At 38.0% G+C, this 21,019-nt stretch overlaps 5 protein-coding genes across 5 annotated transcripts; all 5 read right to left on the reverse strand.

Annotated features, from left to right (window-relative positions):
* Positions 1-3,532: 3,532 nt before the first annotated feature.
* On the reverse strand, positions 3,533-5,147 carry LOC133019642 (olfactory receptor 8B8-like). The gene is made up of 2 exons (XM_061086194.1): positions 4,939-5,147; positions 3,533-4,325 (listed from the first exon to the last, which is right to left on the reverse strand). The coding sequence occupies exons 1-2, from the start codon at positions 5,142-5,144 to the stop codon at positions 3,533-3,535; spliced, it is 999 nt and encodes a 332-aa protein (XP_060942177.1). The 5' UTR covers positions 5,145-5,147.
* A 4,044-nt stretch (positions 5,148-9,191) lies between these two features.
* LOC133019887 (olfactory receptor 1F1-like) lies at positions 9,192-10,163 on the reverse strand. Its single transcript, XM_061086475.1, has one exon. The coding sequence runs from the start codon at positions 10,161-10,163 to the stop codon at positions 9,192-9,194; it is 972 nt and encodes a 323-aa protein (XP_060942458.1).
* A 2,529-nt stretch (positions 10,164-12,692) lies between these two features.
* On the reverse strand, positions 12,693-13,676 carry LOC133019937 (olfactory receptor 1496-like). Its single transcript, XM_061086531.1, has one exon. It carries the CDS (start codon positions 13,674-13,676, stop codon positions 12,693-12,695), a length of 984 nt encoding a protein of 327 aa, XP_060942514.1.
* Positions 13,677-15,729: 2,053 nt separating this feature from the next.
* Positions 15,730-16,713, reverse strand: LOC133019930 (olfactory receptor 1E16-like). The gene has a single exon (XM_061086522.1). It carries the CDS (start codon positions 16,711-16,713, stop codon positions 15,730-15,732), a length of 984 nt encoding a protein of 327 aa, XP_060942505.1.
* A 2,022-nt stretch (positions 16,714-18,735) lies between these two features.
* On the reverse strand, positions 18,736-19,719 carry LOC133019995 (olfactory receptor 1496-like). The gene has a single exon (XM_061086594.1). The coding sequence runs from the start codon at positions 19,717-19,719 to the stop codon at positions 18,736-18,738; it is 984 nt and encodes a 327-aa protein (XP_060942577.1).
* Between the last annotated feature and the right edge of the window lie 1,300 nt (positions 19,720-21,019).

Here is a 21,019-nt window from a genome sequence, read left to right on the forward strand (position 1 = left end):
GTGAAGGCCGATGGACAGAAAAATGGTTGAATTTAGATTTTAATTAATTCATGATTTACACTCTGCCTTTCTATAGTTTACGTCATTAACAGTATTTGAATAAAATGAGCTGAATGGCTTTCAGAGGAGGCCAAATATAATAATAGTTAAAAAAGGTTCTTTACAGTTTGTTTTTTCTCTTGAAGATTTTATGCTGTTAATGTACTTTTAACATCCGTGTGCTCTGTTGCTTTTCATCCCTGTACATGTTCTCATCTTATCATTCTTTCTCACAGGATGGAGAATGATATTATGATGAGGGGCTGCCCTCTAGTGGGTCTATGTGCATAGTGCTGGATGAGTGAGTGGCAGTCAGGGTCATTCTTTAATTCTACATTTTTTAAATATTACAGATTGCAATGGCCACTGAGAAATGAGATTCATTTGTTTTATTAACATGTTTTCATGGGGAATTTTGAACATATGTCTTTAAATAAAAGTGTTTAAAAGAAAGCCTCATATAAACTTTCGGTCGCTTGATGAACAGAAATTCACACAATAGCATTAAATGTATTGCATGAATAATTATATAAACTTTAGAGCCCATTAATTAATTGGAAATTCTATATAATTCTATATATCTATATAATTATACATTAATATATATAGAAATATGTATTAATATAATAATTATATAGAATTTCCAATTAATTAATGGGCTCTAAAGTTTACGTATAAATATATATATCTTGTCTGTATAAATACTTGTTTAATACAAGCAGGTTTAAAAGTACTTTTACTTTGACAGTTAGTGTTAAACGGTTTAATCGATCCTAGATGGATCATCATACATCCCGTCCACCCACTCATCACAAGTATTCTACATCCATCAAGTCTGTTAACACAAGGAAAATAAAAGTTACTCACAGTAACTCAACATAAAATCCAACAATAAAAAATATATATATTAAAAAATATATAAAACAAATTCACTTCTGCGCAGGAGGTGCAGGGGGCATCGTTGAGCCATTGAAAATTACTCCAGAATACGTAAATTTTCACCACTTTCTAATTTTCTGCAAAGTTTGGTAAGAATTTGAGCATGTTAGAACCCTCAAAAAGCCAATTAATTTGCCTGAATAATAATAATCCTTACAATTTCAATAGGGCCTCAATGTCTGTCAGTGCCTGTCAGTGCTCGGGCCCTAAATAATGAATGTTCCTCGTCACTCTCTAACTTACATGTTGCTGCATAGAACGAGGTATGGATGATTATTTTGATCGTTGGTACCTAAAGATATTTAATAAAATTAATGTTATAAGGGATAAAATAATTTGAGCAGAAAGCCGGATGAAATGACAGCTCATCATCCAATATAAATCATATATGAATACATTTTTACCGACAAGTGATGGTCTGAAAATTAGAAAGAAAACTGGTCAATATTTTGAGTTTAGGTATCGATGTGAATATCAGGGGAGAGTTAGAGATGTTTGTCTTTATTTAACTAGAACTCATCTTACAGACTGACGAGTGTAATAATTTGAATATCCAGGCACACAGGGAACAACAGTAAGGAAATCCGAAACACAGGCAGCACAAGGAAAATATCAGGAACAGGAAAAGAAAAAGAAACCTAAAGTGACAGACACTTCAATTCAAGTTGCTCTTTCCAGCCTTATAAACACTTAGTCAGTGGAATAAAAAGTTTTTCACAGAACAATAAAAAAGAAAGAAAGACAACATTCATTAAGTGCAATCCAGAGAGTTAAATTGATATCAAAATAATGAATAAAGACAAAACACAATAGCTATGGTATTGTGGTTTATATTAAATGTCTCTCACATATTCTGGTTAACCGCACGAAATTAACATGTTTTTCATATCTTTATAACTTATCCTACTTTAAATCCTATAGGTGTGATTTCTCTGGACTTCGGGTGTGGGACTTTTTCGAACATTTGATATTTTATCGTACAATGTGTTTATCCTGGCTCTGATCTTAAGCTCTATTTTACTTTTATTTTGTTTTATGTTATTCTTTTCTCATGTGTAACATTGTTTCCCTTATATTTCTGCCCTTTCGCCCTAATGTTAATGTGTGTTCTTCAAACCATCTTTCATTGTTTCCTACTGTTTGACTTCAATTTCTTTATTTTCACCTGGTAAAGCTCCTTGTAACTGTGTTTTAAAGGTGCTGTATAAATAAAGATTATTATCATTATTGCTGCTGCAGGTTTACTTTCACGACGATCTCTGTTAACGAAAAAGTAGACAGCAAATAAATGTTGTTTAAAATGAACTAGTCACTAAATCATCACATTTATTTATTTAGCTTAGCCTCGACAGAGTGATACGTTTATCCTCTTATTTTTGCACTTGTGAGCTGCTGTGATTATATTTATACGTTGCTGTTTGTACTTTATTTTCATTTGTATACATAGACATTTAGACATAAACCTTTTATGTCTGCAATGAAGTTTAATATCTCCGGGATCTCTGACATATTAACACATCAATCTGCAGTTTCCAGAGTCGTAAAGAAAAGCATCTACAGTTTTCTTAAGGTTAAGAAAAAAGTTTTCATTTAAACACCCATGTAATATCAAACTTTATATACCAATCAGAGCATATACACACACATAGAGAGGGATACAGACATGAAGTGGATACGTTGTGTGGAGAAAGACATACAAACACAACAAATATATTATGATAATAAAAATTATGATAATAATTAAACATTCAGTAAAACAAATAATATACAGACAAACAAAGAGGTAAAAATAAACGGAATATGTCGAGCTGGCATTTAGTTCTGTTCATTCAACACATTTCCACTTTTCCACATTTCCTTTCCGTTCCTTTTTATGTTTACTTTACTTTACACGTATACGTTTTGGCATCAACTCACCAGCAACAGAATAGATTTGAGGATTGTTCAGTAAACTTTATAAACTCTTCAAACTGTTTTCTTGCAGCCCTGATATCTGTTGTGCTAAAAGATCCAACCATTGGGATTCACAGATTTTTGCTTTTCCAGTTTTCTTACTAATTGTAATTTCTTATAGAATATTTGCATTAATGTTTTATCATATTTCAAACACACATATTCACACTGGAATCTCGTAAAGCAACAGTTGCTGGTGAAATCAGTTCGGAATAACTGTCAACTTGCAGGAACAACACATCACATCATTATTTTTGATGGAGACCAGCAACCAGTAAGGAAATCCAAAACACAGGCAGCACAAGGAAAATATCAGGAACAGGAAAATAAAAATAAACCTAAAGTGACAGACACTTCAATGCAAGTTGTTCTTTCCAGCCATATAAACTGTTTTTTTCTCTTGTGCTAAAAGATCCAACCATTGGGATTCACAGATTTTTGCTTTTCCAGTTTTCTTACTAATTGTAATTTCTTTTAGAATATTTGCATTAATGTTTTATCATATTTCAAACACACATATTCACACTGGAATCTCGTAAAGCAACAGTTGCTGGTGAATTCAGTTCAACTTGCAGTAACAACACATCACATCATTATCCAGCTAGTGTCGACAGATTTTGGACGAGGTGAAATTACTAACTCTGTGTCTCCTGTAAAGCTTCTTGATGGAGACCAGCACCTCCTCCGTCTTCAGGGAGTAAACTATGGGGTTGAGTAAAGCGGGTATGGTTTGTGTCAGAGAGGAGTTCATGATCCTGGCGTTCGGGTGGAGGAACGTCGCCACGGACGCGATGTTCGTGGCCAGAATCGGCAGAAAGAAAATCGCCACGATGATGAGGTGAGAGGTGCAAGTCTTCAGCGCTTTGAGTCTCTCCTCCACCGACGCGATCCTGCTCAGGGCTACGGAAATCCACACGTACGTGATCACGATCAGGATCGGAGGGATGACGAGCACCAGGGCGAAGCCGACATAGGCCATGGCGTTGTTTATAGACTTGTCGTTGCAGGCCAGCTTGTACACCGGAGCGTGGTCGCAGAAGAAGCTCTTCACCACCACGGACCCGCAGAAGGAGAGGCGATCGATGGCCCCCACGATGAAGGCCACCATGCCGAGGATGAACGCCCACATCCCCAGCAGCAGCAGCCCGCTGGAGGGGAGGGTCACCAGGCGGTGGTACCTCAGCGGGAAGCATATCGCCACGAACCGGTCGTAGGCCATGGCGAGCAGGGTCCAGGACTGCACGCCCAGGAAGAACAGGACGAAGAACATTTCGCTGAGGCACGCCTCGTAGGCCACCAGCCTCCGGTCCCACAGGAAGGTGCTCAGCAGCTTGGGGATGAGCGCAGTGCTGCCACACAGGTCCGTCAGCGCCAGGTTGAACACGATCATGTACCTGGGCAGTGGTGTATAAAGTACTTGAAAGCCATACTTGAGTAAAAGTACAGATATCTCACCTGAAAGTGACTGCGGTAAAAGTAGAAGCCACCCGTCAGAAAATGACTTGAGTAAAAGTCTTAGAGAAGGTCATATTAAAAGTACTTAAGTATCAAAAGTATCTGGTGTTGAAATGTACTTAAGTATCAAAAGTAAAAGTACAAGTACAAAAATTAAAAATGCAAAGTGCTTTTTTAGTAGGCCTATACAGACACAAAACAACCCAAAATGTTTCTCCTCAAGATTTATCTCAACTGACTGAAAAATTATAACAACAATATGAATATAATGTATATAATGTATTATTTTACAAATTGAACCCTAGATGAGAGAGAGAGAGAGAGAGAGAGAGAGAGAGAGAGAGAGAGAGCTGCGCCAACCTCCGCTGCTCAAGTAACGAGCCAGTTTGAGAATTTAAGAAGTAGAAAGTACACATATTTTTGTTCAAATGTAACGAGTAAAAGTAAAAAGTCGTCAGGAAAATAAATACTCAAGTAAAGTACAGATATGTGAAAAGTCTACTTAAGTACACTAACAAAGTATTTCTACTTCGTTACTTCCCACCACTGTACCTGGGCGTGTGCAGGCTCTTCACCAGGCAGATCACCGACAGCAGCAGCCCGTTCCCCAGCACGGTGAACACGTACACGAAGCACAGGAACACGAAGTAATACTTGACGTGGGGCATGTTGGAGAAGCCGCTGATGTAGAAGTTCACCGGGCGAACAAACGTGGCGTTGATGAGCAAGGCAGCAGATTTCTCCTCTGAGGCCATCATGAGGATCTGTGCAGATGGTGAGAGGAGAACATCAGAATCAGAATCAGAAGTATTTTATTGCCAAGTACGTTGACACATACAAGGAATTTGCTCTGGTTATTGGTGCAAACAATGAACATAGAAACATAAAAACGCAATAAATACAACATGCATAGGAAAGCAATAAAAAATGGGAAACCAGTATATATTTACTCACTGTTTACTTCTTATTTACTCAGTTTTTACCATTATTTATACAAAGTAACATTTATTTTGAGATAAACATTTCTGAATAAAAATATATAAAAAATATAAAAAGTGAAGTAAAAAGTGAAATGCTAAATGCAAAACAGTCCACAGTGTCATATTGAAATATGCAACATGAGAGAAGACAACATGATATAACACAAGAGGAGACAGGGACGTGTTGTGATGGGACTCACCTCAGGCTGGGGGGTGTGTGGCACAAGTGACAGTTATATGTCATCCTCTGCATCACTGAGGGGGGGCAGGAGGCCCAGTCACGTGCTCACACACTACACACCGAAGTTACTGGTGTGCAGTGTTGGGGAGTAACGGAATACATGTAACGGCGTTACGTATTTAGAATACAAATTATGAGTAACTGTATTCCGTTACAGTTACAAATTAAATAGATGGTATTCAGAATACAGTTACATTGTTGAAATCAGTGGATTACATGACGGTACTTCTCTGTTTCACGAGTTTAATCACTGTCTCGTAAATCCACCGGAGGCAAAGCCCCCAGGAAGCAGCTGGAGACCAGGGCTGCCGTAAGAGCGCCCGGACCCCGGCGGCGTGAAGAAGCCTCACCGCTACCCGCTCGGGACCGTTACAGGCCCCGGGACCTTGGCTCTGAGAGAGTTCCGTCGCTACCAGAAATCTACGGAGCTGCTGATCCGCAAGCTGCCCTTCCAGCGCCTGGTGAGAGAAGACCGACCTGCGCTCCCAGAGCTCCGCTGTCATGGCTCTGCAGGAGACCAGCGAGGCATGCAGGGTTCACACCGGACGCTGAAGCGACGCTAAAATAATATCACCCGTTGACCCAGTAGTATAAAAGCATATGGTCACTTGTTGCTCCAACATTAACTGCAACAGCGTCCCAATTTAATGTCATCCATCTTCAAGAACTTCTCCGCTGTTTGCTCCGTTCAATGTCGGGTGTCGAGGGTAAATTACGTATTCTCCGCCCCCCCCCCCCCCCCCCCCCCTCTCTTTATTTAAAACTCCAGGACAACAGAAGGGGAATACAAACTATGGGATGCATGCTTTATCATTTATATCATATAAAATATGTCATCAATATCGTTTAAAATCCTTTTTCAGTGTGTTTCCTGGAGCGATATGCTCGCGTCAAGCGCAACAAATAGACCCGACGCCGAAACGATCGCTGCACGGCGCGAGGCAGCCTTGGCGCAGGGGGGGGTTCAGCCTCCGGTGAGACCCGCACAGAGGTGGGAGTGGATGGGAGCCGGACATCCAGCGGGCCCGCAGCATCGGTGGAGAGAGTTTAAACTGCTGCTGCTCCACTGACTATAACAACGCCGCAATCATACACTTAAAAAATGCAATACAAACCGGAAGTATTCCAAGTATTCAGAATACGTTACTCAGATTAGTTAATGTAATGGAATACGTTACAGATTACATTTTTGTGCATGTATTCTGTATTCTGTAACGGAATACGTTTTGAAAGTATCCTTCCCAACACTGCTGGTGTGTGTTTATCTCTGGTGTGATGATGCAATCCACTTAGTTCACTTTTCACCACCGGGTTCGTTGAGTTGTACATTTGTATTTTCTAGCTCTTCTTTTTCACCAAATCATGTTTTTGCAGTTTAGGAAATTCCTTCTTATTTAAAATCTAGAAATTAGTACATAAAGAATTAAGTACTCAAAAGGCACTTCTGGCAAGAATGAGTGTTATAATATGGGAAATATATTTAAGTGTGTATTTACAGATGTCAGTATTCATGATTGAAAATCAACAATGACTATATATTATATCACCTCAATATTAACAACAAAGTCACGGTGTAGAAACAGGACGAAATCACAATATTACAAATAAACCACAAAGACAAGTTAATTTATTTAAAACAACCAAAGTGTTGTAAAGTAATTAAAAGAGCATACAATTAAAATAAGAGGCTAAAAATTGACTTAAATTAAGTAATTGGTATGAAGATTTGTGAACTGTGGAATCTCATCTTTGGTTTTTATACTGAAGGATCTTTAAAAACAGAACGTCTTTAAAATGTGTATTGTTTCCTGTGGATGTTTGCTAATTATAATACTGAAGAAACAAAGAAATGACATGTAAATTTCACAGCAATGATGATGCCTTTCGTAAAACATGGGAACCCTTTCTGTCATATGTTGGTCTGAATGCTTCCACCATTCTCACAAGAGGGTTCGTATCATAGCTCAGAATGCTCTGCCTCAAAAGAGGCACTCTGTTTCACCATTTAATTGATTTACTTTTATTTCTGTATACTTTTATTTTACTTATGTTTTTAATTTTTTCGTACTTGTATAGGTCGTGACCCCTGAATCTTCTGCCTGTATGGACTTGAATATGTGTGTGAGCCAAATGTTTGTCTTGTTTTTGTTTTGTTTTGTGTTGTATTACCTGTGGAAAAACTAATAAACATATATTAAAAAAAAAAAAAGAAACAAAGAAATGTCAAGTTGACCTTCTACAGTAAAATACAGTTAGAACACTAGATGGTGCAAGACCCACATAATCATGGGTCTTCCTTCTTTTTCAAAAGGAATGAAATCTACATGGATTACATTTTTGTTTTTAGTGAGTGTCATATTAAAGTGTAATTTTACAGCTCCACTATGAACTGACTCAGATTTAATAAGACTGATCCAATATTTCATTTAATTTGGTTTATTCAGTCTTGATTCACCTGGTTTCACACTGAAAAGTGCATGTTACTCCACCGAAGCCGAAACACTTAAATCCAATCAATCCTCACCAAATTACACACACTCATAGTTATCTCTTTCCAAAATATGCCATATTTCTTTCATGAAGATCCATAAATTATTCCCTTGAAAAAGACTGAAAATGTTGAAATGTTGTGTTTGTTTGGAATCTAGATCAGGACAAAGAAAAACCTGCTCGGGACGATTAAATATTTTATTTAGAAATAACATAAAAATAAAGGTAGATATCGAGAAAACTTTAAAGAAAATTAACAAGACAGAGACTCTTAGTGTTTTATTGAATCACATATTGGTTCATTTCTTACAGTCAGTTACATGTGTAGTAAAATAATCTAAGAGCAAAGTTCCACATTACAAAGCTTTAAAGTGATCTGCATCGGACAATTTCAATTCTTTACACTTGATATAGTTGCTAACACATCGACAGATAAAGTTTCCTCCTGTTACACATCAGTTAGATGAAGTGACAGAAATGACACAACAAATATCTCATTCAGCTTAATTTGAATGGCAGTGACAGTTAAACAATGTGAATCTTTCAGTTTATGAAAATGACTAAGTGTCTTCGGCTTGCTGCTATGAATTACGAAAGCACAGATAATTTCTTTTATAGCATTCAACTCAAAATGCCTCTGTACTCTGCACTTACATCACTATAGACTCTTAGATTTTTAAGTTTTCTACATGTGGAAATTTAACTCAGTTATAATGCACAGAAATATCTATAACAACAAGAACTAACTCATCACAGATTTTATAAAAACTAAATTCTGCTTCAATACACAGTTTACATTAAATGAATGCAAAGTAAACTAGATTAAAATAAACTTCATATAGTTTTCATATTTCATTTTTCCTATGACAGCATTAACAGCAGCTTTACTTTGAAATCACAGACATAGTTTTACCTCAGCGACATCAAGCGTGAGAGTTTGTGGTTATTTTCTGCTGCTTTACTTTCAATATAAAAACATCTACCTCTTGTATAGATTTGTAAAGTTCATGTCAATATTTTTCAAATATTCCATATAAAACAAACAAAGCACTAAGAGTACTTATAACTATATAGTATAAACCAGGACTAAATGCTCACATTGCTGTTATTCTTTTGAATTTCCCTCTGATATGTAACAACTTCTTCAAAGATTCTTTGATTTCCTGCGTCTGCAGAACGTAAACGATGGGGTTCAACATGGGGGGGAAGACAGAGGTCAGGGACAGGTTTATGATCCTGGCATTTGGATGGATATTTTCCATCAGGGTGAATGTGATCAACAGAGGGATGAAGTAAACTGCCACCAATGACAGATGACCGATGCACGTCTTAAAGGCCTTGAGACCTTGATGAGCGGTGGCCACTTTAGCCAAAGTGCAGCCGATGTACATGTAGCCCATCAAGATGAAAACAAGCGGCAGCCAGAAAATAAGAACCGGGTACAAACAACTGAGCACATAATTTGGGTAATGGTCATTGCACGACAGCCGGTAGATCTGCCCGTGGTCACAGAAATAACTGTTAACCACCACAGACCCACAGAAGGAGAGTCTCGTGATGAGGCCGACTGATATGAGCACAGCCACGATAACAAAGGCCCAGAAAGAGGCGATCAAACACAGCATGAACCTGTGGGTCACTTTCACGTGGTACTGCAGCGGAAATATGATCGCGACGAGTCTGTCGTAGGAGAGAGCCACCAGGTTGAAGGACTGCATGGAGAGGCTGGTGTAGCAGAAGAACATGAAGGTCAGGCACTCGTTGTAAGGGATGAGGTGATGGTTGAACAGGAAGACGTCCAGGACCTTCGGCACCAGAGCAGAGTTACCGAACAGGTCCACGAAGGCCAGGTTGAACACCGCGATGTGCTTCGGAGTTCTCAGGTTGTGATCCAGGCAGATTACGGCCATTACGGCGGTGTTCCCCAGCACTGAAATGACGTACACAAAAAACAGAAAGACGTAGTAATGTTTTATATTTGGGATGCCGGAGAACCCACCGATTATGAAATACGCCGGATGGACGAAGGTGATGTTTTTCCCCAGAGCTGAGTTGAATAAGTTCATAGTAAAAACTTTGAGAGAGAAGGGATGTGGAGAAGTGTCTGCATAGAGATGGAGGTGAGCTCTTCTCCTCCTCTCTTCTCCTCCTCTCCTTCTCCCCGTCGCTCTAATGACAGAAGCTTTTATATGGTTTGACAGAGGTGGAAACTGAAGAACCGGTCGTACTCTTCCTCTTCTCCGTCACATTAGTTCAATGTCTGATCCCCTGAGTCTATTACATGTTCACCACTCATCATCAGACAAGGTCGTGCAGTGGAGAGGTGGCGGCTGTTAGAATTATCTATCTATCTATCTATCTATCTATCTATCTATCTATCTATCTATCTATCTATCTATCTGTCTGTCTGTCTGTCTGTCTGTCTGTCTGTCTGTCTGTCTGTCTGTCTGTCTGTCTGTCTGTCTGTCTGTCTGTCTGTCTGTCTGTCTGTCTGTCTGTCTGTCTGTCTGTCTGTCTGTCTGTCTGTCTGTCTGTCTGTCTGTCTGTCTGTCTGTCTGTCTGTCTGTCTGTCTGTCTGTCTGTCTGTCTGTCTGTCTGTCTGTCTGTCTGTCTGTCTGTCTGTCTGTCTGTCTGTCTGTCTGTCTGTCTGTCTGTCTGTCTGTCTGTCTGTCTGTCTGTCTGTCTATCTATCTATCTATCTATCTATATATATATATATATATCTGTCTATCTATCTGTCTGACTGTCTTTCTTTATTTTTATGTAAATTCATTAAAGTTAATTAGCCAGTGGCACATTTCAAATTTTTGTAACTCCCTTTGGTTCAGAAATTACAGAAGAAGCTTCCTCTAGTTCCAGGAACTAGTCCCCCTCCCCCTCTGTGTCTGTGGTTCTGGAACAAACCTCCATCACATCAGTGTTCAGACACTCTATTCATCTGACACATCAGTAAACGACTTTTATCAGCTGATGCAGTGAATCTCTCTGTTCTGCTTCTCCTGGATTTGAGTTTGACACAGAGCTGAACCGCACTGAGCACAGACTGTCAGCCACCGAAACACAACTACTGATTCAAGTTTCACCTCTGGCAGCATTTCAACTACAGACCAGTCAATCCAGCTCGTCTGTGTCTGAGCGTCTCTCCTGGATCTCACTGGGACCTGAGCTCAATGTTTTTTCACATCTTTCATATTTTTGGTCTTTCGGTGAAGGAGAGAACAGGGTGAGAAAGAGGAATGATTCAGGAAAATGGTCGAGCCGGGATTCAAACCAGGGACCGGACGCTCAAAGCACATGTGCCTAGAATCAGGTTCTGTGAGATACTGAAGTCTCTACTTTTATATTAAATATGGAACACAAAGGTTTAATTAAAGATATGATCTGTTCACATCTGCCTCACACTCGGCCAAAATATCCCAGAAACTGACTTTGTTCCACGATGATGATGATGAACAGCTTTAGAAGCATCTTTTCTCAATCATATTACAAATCTTGAAGTTCACATATACAGAATCTGCACTTCCTGAAGATGTTTCACAATTAAATCCACAATAAAGGAGAAGTCATAATGTCCTTGAACGGCAGCAGAGGTTTAATATGAACTTGTGTTTCCGGAGAGAGTGAAGTGCTGCAGAAGAGAAAAACACATAAAGACAGAAAAGCTCTCGTTCTGTTTTACTTTATGAGGAATCAATAATCACGAAGAATCCAAAAGTTTGATCAGATATTATCTTTCTTCTTTCATCATTGATTTAAAAAATTCAAATGTGAAAATCATCTTCTTTTCCCATCTTAAGTGTTGCATGTGTGGAGGAAAATTCCGCTGACCAGTGTCTAAGGTTGTGACCTTGGTAAACAGGGAGTTTGCTACAGCTGACGGACACAGCAGATAGACACAGAGGAGGATTTCATGTCTTTTTTCCTTTTACGTTTTATGAAGCACCTCTTTGTATTAGTTCTGGCTTTTTTGAACTTGCGGCCAGTTGTTCCATTTTGAGCCCCCGTGCTTGTTGTATAAACTCTGAATGCTTACTATTATAAAGAATCAAAGCAACTCCAGTCTGGGAATTTCTTTATTTCAAATCTCAAGATGAATTTCCATCACACATGAAATATGTGAAAAATTACAAATACTTTGATATATATACAGAAAACTGATGATAACAATAATAAACTTTATTTCTACAGCACGCTTTACAAAATCAGATATAATGGCAGAGTAGCAAAAAGAAAAAAAGATCATAGTCAGCAATACACCGAAACAAAACAGATGAAAGAACTAGAATGAAACAATAAAGGAACAAATTAAAACAATAAAATTAAATTAAGAAATATAGTTACATGTTTGTAAAATAAACTTGCAGTTATCACACAGTGCATGAGTAGAAATAAATGCAATTAGCAAAGAACTTCTGTCTTTAAATGAGTTATTTTATTTCACACTTATTCTTTTAAAAACATCACTTGATTTGAGGATTAAATATAATAATTATTATAATTTCATATCACAACATTTTTGGGATTCTAACATATTTATTCACTCACTCATTGATTCTTCTGTAATAGACGTAATGTCCTGAACAGAACAGAAAGATTTACCTGACAATAACTTTCTTTACTTTAATCCCGGATTTCTTTCTGATCTTTAATAATTTTCTCACAGATTCTTTTATTTCTTGCGTCTGCAGAACATAGATAATCGGGTTCAAGGTGGGAGGAAAGACGGAGCTCAGAGACAAGTTAATGATCCTGGCATTGGGATGAATATTATTCGCAAACATAAATGTGACTAATATCGGGATGAAGTAGATGGCCACGAGTGACAGATGAGCTGTGCAGGTTTTTAAGGCCTTCAGCCGCCCCTGAACCGTGGTCACTTTGGTCAAAGCATAGCTGATGTACAGGTACATGCACACGATGAATATCAGAGGGAACCAGAGGATGAGAGTTGATAAAAGCTTGGCCATGATAAAACTGGGTGTGATGTCATTGCAGGCCAGACGATACAACTGGCCGTGGTCACAGAAAAAACTCCTGATCACTACGGACTGACAGAAGGAGAGTCTGGTGAGAAGGCCGGCTGCGATCAGTACCACAGTGACGATAGAGAGCCAAAAAGAGGCAATAACACAAAACATGGACCTGTGAGTGATCTTCACATGGTATTGCAGCGGGTAACCGATCGCTATGAGTCTGTCGTAAGAGAGGGCCACCAGGTTGAGAGACTGCATGGAGAGGCAGGTGTAGCAGAAGAACAGGAAGGTCAGGCAGTCGTTGTAGGGGATCTGGTGATGGTTGAACAGGAAGACGTCCAGGACCTTCGGCACCAGAGCAGAGTTACCGAACAGGTCTGTAAAGGCCAGGTTAAAAACTATGATATACTTTGGAGTTCTCAGATTGGGATCCAAACATATTACGGCCATGACTGCAGTGTTTGCCAGCACGGAAAAGATATACAGAAAACACAGAAAGATGTAATAATACTTAACATGAGGTATTCCGATAAATCCGCTTATTATGAAATATGCAGGATGCACAAAGGTGATGTTCTTCCCGAGAGCCGAGTTGAAAAACTCCATAGTGAAAGATGGAGTGAGTTGAAGGAGAGTGCACCAGGTTCTCTTGTGTGGAGGATGGAGGTGAGCTTGTCTCACTCTGTTCTGATGAAGAAGCTCCGACAAGCTTTATTCAAATGTGATCATCTGTTTATATCATAGATGGTCAGCGTCTGGTCCCTTGAGTCTGCTGAATGCAAGCAGGAAGAAACTTCTCAGTACAACTATTATACTTCATTTATTATAGTATATAATATATTTATTTCATATTATATTACATTAATGTAATTGGAGCTTCTATTTTTATGTATTTTTACTGTATTTTAGTTTGTGACTGTTTAGTTAGTTTGCTGTGTTTAATTCATTTGTTTTCTATAGAGATAATCACTGATGTACAATAAACCCTAAAGGCACAATTAACACACTCAAGAGGAAACATGTATAAATGATTGAAGATCTTAAAGGTTATAAGATGCACTCACAACCTTAATACTGCAAATACAACAAGGCTTTGCATTAATTTACTTTTACACCCCAATTTAATGATATTAACATATATTCTCTTGTCAAAAAATGAGTGGATGGATGGGTGAGAGAGAGAGAAGAGGCGTGATTCAGGAAAATGATCTAGCCGGGATCCAAACCAGGGACCTGCAGCTCAAAGCTCACGTGCCTAGAATAAGGTTTTTTGATATACTGAGGTCTCTGCTTTTATATATAATATGGAACAAGAAAGTATAATGAAAGATATGATCTGTTCACATCTGACCACAGACATGAAGATGTGCATCAAATCCTCCTGCAGCTAAAAAGAGACACTGTCGGCCAAAATATCCCAGAAACTGACTTTATTCCACGACGACGATGATGAACAGCTTTTTAAAAAAAAATTCTCAATCATCTTACAACTCTTGAAGTTCACATTTACAGAATCTGCACCTCCTGAAGATAGTTCACAATAAAATCCACAATAAAAGAGACGTCATGATGTCCTTGAACGGCAGCAGAGGTTTAATATGAACTGTTTCCGGAGAGAGTGAAGTGCTGCAGAAGAGAAAAACACATAAAGACAGAAAAGCTCTCATTCTGTTTTACTTTATGAGGAATCACTAATCACGAAGAATCCAAAAGTTTGATCAGATATTATCTTTCTTCTTTCATCATTGATTTAAAAAATACAAATGTGAAAATCATATTCTTTTCCCATCTAAAGTGTTGCATGTGTGGAGGAAAATTCCACTGACCAGTGTCTAAGGTTGTGACCTTGGTAAACAGGGAGTATGCTACAGCGGACGGACACAGCAGATAGACACAGAGGAGGATTTCATGTCTTTTTTCCTTTTACGTGTTATGAAGCACCTCTTTGTATTAGTTCTGGCTTTTTTGAACTTGCGGCCAGTTGTTCCATTTTGAGCCCCCGTGCTTGTTGTATAAACTCTGCATGCTTACTATTATAAAGAATCAAAGCAACTCCAGTCTGGGAATTTCTTTATTTCAAATCTCAAGATGAATTTCCATCACACATGAAATATGTGAAAAATTACAAATACTTTGATATATATATATATATATATATATATATATATATATATATATATATACAGAAAACTGATGATAACAATAATAAACTTTATTTCTACAGCACGCTTTAACGAAAACAAAGTTACAACGTGCGTCACAAAATCAGATATAAGGGCAGAGTTGCAAAAAGAAAAACAGATCATAGTCAGCAATACAATGAAACAAAACAGATGAAAGAACTAGAATGAAACAATTAAGGAACAAAATTAAAGCAATAAAATTAAATTAAGAAATTTAGTTACATGTTTGTAAAATAAACTTGCAGTTATCACACAGTGCATGAGTATAAATAAATGCAATTAGCAAAGAACTTCTGTCTTTAAATGAATTATTTTATTTCACACTTCTTCTTTTAAAAACGTAACTTGATTTGAGGATTAAATGTAATAATTATTATAATTTCATATCACAACATTTGTGGTATTCTAACACATTTATTCACTCACTCATTGATTCTTCTGTAATAGACGTAGTGTCCTGAACAGAACAGAAATATTTACCTGACAATAACTTTCTTTACTTTAATCCCGGATTTCTTTCTGATCTTTAATAATTTTCTCACAGATTCTTTTATTTCTTGCGTCTGCAGAACATAGATAATCGGGTTCAAGGTGGGAGGAAAGACGGAGGTCAGAGACAAGTTAATGATCCTGGCATTGGGATTAATATTCTTCGCAAACATAAATGTGACTAATATCGGGATAAAGTAGATGGCCACGAGTGACAGATGAGCTGTGCAGGTTTTTAAGGCCTTCAGCCTCCCCTGAACCGTGGTCACTTTGGTCAAAGCATAGCTGATGTACAGGTAAGTGCACAAGATGAATATCAGAGGGAACCAGAGGATGAGATATGTTAACAGAAAGGATATGATAGCAGTGGGTGTGGTGTCGTTGCAGGCCAGACGATACAACTGGCCGTGGTCACAGAAATAACTCCTGATCACTACGGACTGACAGAAGGAGAGTCTGGTGAGAAGGCCGGCTACGATCAGTACCACAGTGACGATAGAGAGCCAAAAAGAGGCAATAACACAAAACATGGACCTGTGAGTGATCTTCACATGGTATTGCAGCGGGTAACCGATTGCTATGAGTCTGTCGTAGGAGAGAGCCACCAGGTTGAGAGACTGCATGGAGAGGCAGGTGTAGCAGAAGAACAGGAAGGTCAGGCAGTCATTGTAGGGGATCTGGTGATGGTTGAACAGGAAGACGTCCAGGACCTTCGGCACCAGAGCAGAGTTACCGAACAGGTCTGTAAAGGCCAGGTTAAAAACTATGATATACTTTGGAGTTCTCAGATTGGGATCCAAACATATTACGGCCATGACTGCAGTGTTTGCCAGCACGGAAAAGATATACAGAAAACACAGAAAGATGTAATAATACTTAACATGAGGTATTCCAATAAATCCGCTTATTATGAAATACGCAGGACGCACAAAGGTGATGTTCTTCCCGAGAGCTGAGTTGAAAAACTCCATAGTGAAAGATGGAGTGAGGTGAAGGAGAGTGCAGCAGGTTCTCTTGTGTGGAGGATGGAGGTGAGCTCGTCTCACTCTGTTCTGATGAAGAAGCTCCGACAAGCTTTATTCACTGATCATCTGTTTATATCATAGATGGTCAGAGTCTGGTCCCTGGAGTCTGCTGAATGCAAGCAGGAAGAAACTTCTCAATACAACTATTATACTTCATTTATTATAGTATATAATATATTTATTTCATATTATATTACATTAATGTAATTGGAGCTTCTATTTGTATGTATTTTTACTGTATTTTAGTTTGTGACTGTTTAGTTAGTTTGCTGTGTTTAATTCATTTGTTTTCTATAGAGATAATCACTGATGTACAATAAACCCTAAAGGCACAATTAACACACTCAAGAGGAAACATGTATAAATGATAGAGGATCTTAAAGGTTATAAGATGCACTCACAACCTTAATACTGCAAATACAACAAGGCTTTGCATTAATTTACTTTTACACCCCAATTTAATGATATTAACATATATTCTCTTGTCAAAAAATGAGTGGATGGATGGGTGAGAGAGAGAGAAGAGGCGTGATTCAGGAAAATGGTCGAGCCGGGATCCAAACCAGGGACCTGCAGCTCAAAGCTCACGTGCCTAGAATCAGGTTCTTTGATATACTGAGGTCTCTGCTTTTATATATAATATGGAACAAGAAAGTTTAATGAAAGATATGATCTGTTCACATCTGACCACAGACATGAAGATGTGCATCAAATCCTCCTGCAGCTAAAAAGAGACACTGTCGGCCAAAATATCTCAGAAACTGACTTTATTCCACGACGACGACGATGAACAGCTTTTGAAAAAAAAATTCTCAATCATCTTACAAATCTTGAAGTTCACATTTACAGAATCTGCACTTCCTGAAGATGATTCACAATAAAATCCACAATAAAAGAGACGTCATGATGTCCTTGAACGGCAGCAGAGGTTTAATATGAACTGTTTCCGGAGAGAGTGAAGTGCTGCAGAAGAGAAAAACACATAAAGACAGAAAATTTCTCATTCTGTTTTACTTTATGAGGAATCACTAATCACGAAGAATCCAAAAGTTTGATCAGATATTATCTTTCTTCTTTCATCATTGATTTAAAAAATACAAATGTGAAAATCATATTCTTTTCCCATCTAAAGTGTTGCATGTGTGGAGGAAAATTCCACTGACCAGTGTCTAAGGTTGTGACCTTGGTAAACAGGGAGTATGCTACAGCGGACGGACACAGCAGATCGACACAGAGGAGGATTTCATGTCTTTTTTCCTTTTACGTTTTATGAAGCACCTCTTTGTATTAGTTCTGGCTTTTTTGAACTTGCGGCCAGTTGTTCCATTTTGAGCCCCCGTGCTTGTTGTATAAACTCTGCATGCTTACTATTATAAAGAATCAAAGCAACTCCAGACTGGGAATTTCTTTATTTCAAATCTCAAGATGAATTTCCATCACACTTGAAATATGTGAAAAATTACAAATACTTTGATATATATATATATATATACAGAAAACTGATGATAACAATAATAAACTTTATTTCTACAGCACGCTTTAACGAAAACAAAGTTACAACGTGCATCACAAAATCAGATATAAGGGCAGAGTTGCAAAAAGAAAAAAAGATCATAGTCAGCAATACAATGAAACAAAACAGATGAAAGAACTAGAATGAAACAATAAAGGAACAAAATTAAAACAATAAAATTAAATTAAGAAATTTAGTTACATGTTTGTAAAATAAACTTGCAGTTATCACACAGTGCATGAGTATAAATAAATGCAATTATTAAAGAACTTCTGTCTTTAAATGAATTATTTTATTTCACACTTCTTCTTTTAAAAACGTAACTTGATTTGAGGATTAAATGTAATAATTATTATAATTTCATATCACAACATTTGTGGTATTCTAACACATTAATTCACTCACTCATTGATTCTTCTGTAATAGACGTAATGTCCTGAACAGAACAGAAATATTTACCTGACAATAACTTTCTTTCCTTTAATCCCGGATTTCTTTCTGATCTTTAATAATTTTCTCACAGATTCTTTTATTTCTTGCGTCTGCAGAACATAGATAATCGGGTTCAAGGTGGGAGGAAAGACGGAGCTCAGAGACAAGTTAATGATCCTGGCATTGGGATGAATATTATTCGCAAACATAAATGTGACTAATATCGGGATGAAGTAGATGGCCACGAGTGACAGATGAGCTGTGCAGGTTTTTAAGGCCTTCAGCCGCCCCTGAACCGTGGTCACTTTGGTCAAAGCATAGCTGATGTACAGGTACGTGCACACGATGAATATCAGAGGGAACCAGAGGATGAGAGTTGATAAAAGCTTGGCCATGATAAAACTGGGTGTGATGTTGTTGCAGGCCAGACGATACAACTGGCCGTGGTCACAGAAAAAACTCCTGATCACTACGGACTGACAGAAGGAGAGTCTGGTGAGAAGGCCGGCTGCGATCAGTACCACAGTGACGATAGAGAGCCAAAAAGAGGCAATAACACAAAACATGGACCTGTGAGTGATCTTCACATGGTATTGCAGCGGGTAACCGATCGCTATGAGTCTGTCGTAGGAGAGAGCCACCAGGTTGAGAGACTGCATGGAGAGGCAGGTGTAGCAGAAGAACAGGAAGGTCAGGCAGTCGTTGTAGGGGATCTGGTGATGGTTGAACAGGAAGACGTCCAGGACCTTCGGCACCAGAGCAGAGTTACCGAACAGGTCTGTAAAGGCCAGGTTAAAAACTATGATATACTTTGGAGTTCTCAGATTGGGATCCAAACATATTACGGCCATGACTGCAGTGTTTGCCAGCACGGAAAAGATATACAGAAAACACAGAAAGATGTAATAATACTTAACATGAGGTATTCCGATAAATCCGCTTATTATGAAATACGCAGGATGCACAAAGGTGATGTTCTTCCCGAGAGCCGAGTTGAAAAACTCCATAGTGAAAGATGGAGTGAGGTGAAGGAGAGTGCAGCAGGTTCTCTTGTGTGGAGGATGGAGGTGAGCTTGTCTCACTCTGTTCTGATGAAGAAGCTCCGACAAGCTTTATTCAAATGTGATCATCTGTTTATATCATAGATGGTCAGTGTCTGGTCCCTGGAGTCTGCTGAATGCAAGCAGGAAGAAACTTCTCAATACAACTATTATACTTCATTTATTATAGTATATAATATATTTATTTCATATTATATTACATTAATGTAATTGGAGCTTCTATTTTTATGTATTTTTACTGTATTTTAGTTTGTGACTGTTTAGTTAGTTTGCTGTGTTTAATTCATTTGTTTTCTAGAGAGATAATCACTGATGTACAATAAACCCTAAAGGCACAATTAACACACTCAAGAGGAAACATGTATAAATGATAGAGGATCTTAAAGGTTATAAGATGCACTCACAACCTTAATACTGCAAATACAACAAGGCTTTGCATTAATTTACTTTTACACCCCAATTTAATGATATTAACATATATTCTCTTGTCAAAAAATTAGTGGATGGATGGGTGAGAGAGAGAGAAGAGGCGTGATTCAGGAAAATGGTCGAGCCGGGATCCAAACCAGGGACCTGCAGCTCAAAGCTCACGTGCCTAGAATCAGGTTCTTTGATATACTGAGGTCTCTGCTTTTATATATAATATGGAACAAGAAAGTTTAATGAAAGATATGATCTGTTCACATCTGACCACAGACATGAAGATGTGCATCAAATCCTCCTGCAGCTAAAAAGAGACACTGTCGGCCAAAATATCCCAGAAACTGACTTTATTCCACGACGACGATGATGAACAGCTTTAGAAGCATCTTTTCTCAATCATATTACAAATCTTGAAGTTCACATATACAGAATCTGCACTTCCTGAAGATGTTTCACAATTAAATCCACAATAAAGGAGAAGTCATGATGTCCTTGAACGGCAGCAGAGGTTTAATATGAACTTGTGTTTCCAGAGAAAGTGAAGTGCTGCAGAAGAGAAAAACACATAAAGACAGAAAAGGTCTCGTTCTGTTTCACTTTATGAGGAATCAATAATCACGAAGAAGCCAAAAGTTCGATCAGAAATGATCTTTCTTCTTTAATCATTGATTTAAAAATACAAATGTAAAAATCATCTTTTTTTGAATCTTAAATGTTGCATAAAATATATGAAAAATGAAAAATACTCTGAAATATATATATACAGGAAACTGATGATAACAATACTAAACTTTATTTCTATAGCATTTTTAAAAAAAAGTTA

The sequence above is a fragment of the Limanda limanda genome, chromosome 14 (genome assembly GCF_963576545.1).
Source record: "Limanda limanda chromosome 14, fLimLim1.1, whole genome shotgun sequence".
In the NCBI taxonomy this organism is placed as follows: Eukaryota; Metazoa; Chordata; class Actinopteri; order Pleuronectiformes; family Pleuronectidae; genus Limanda; species Limanda limanda.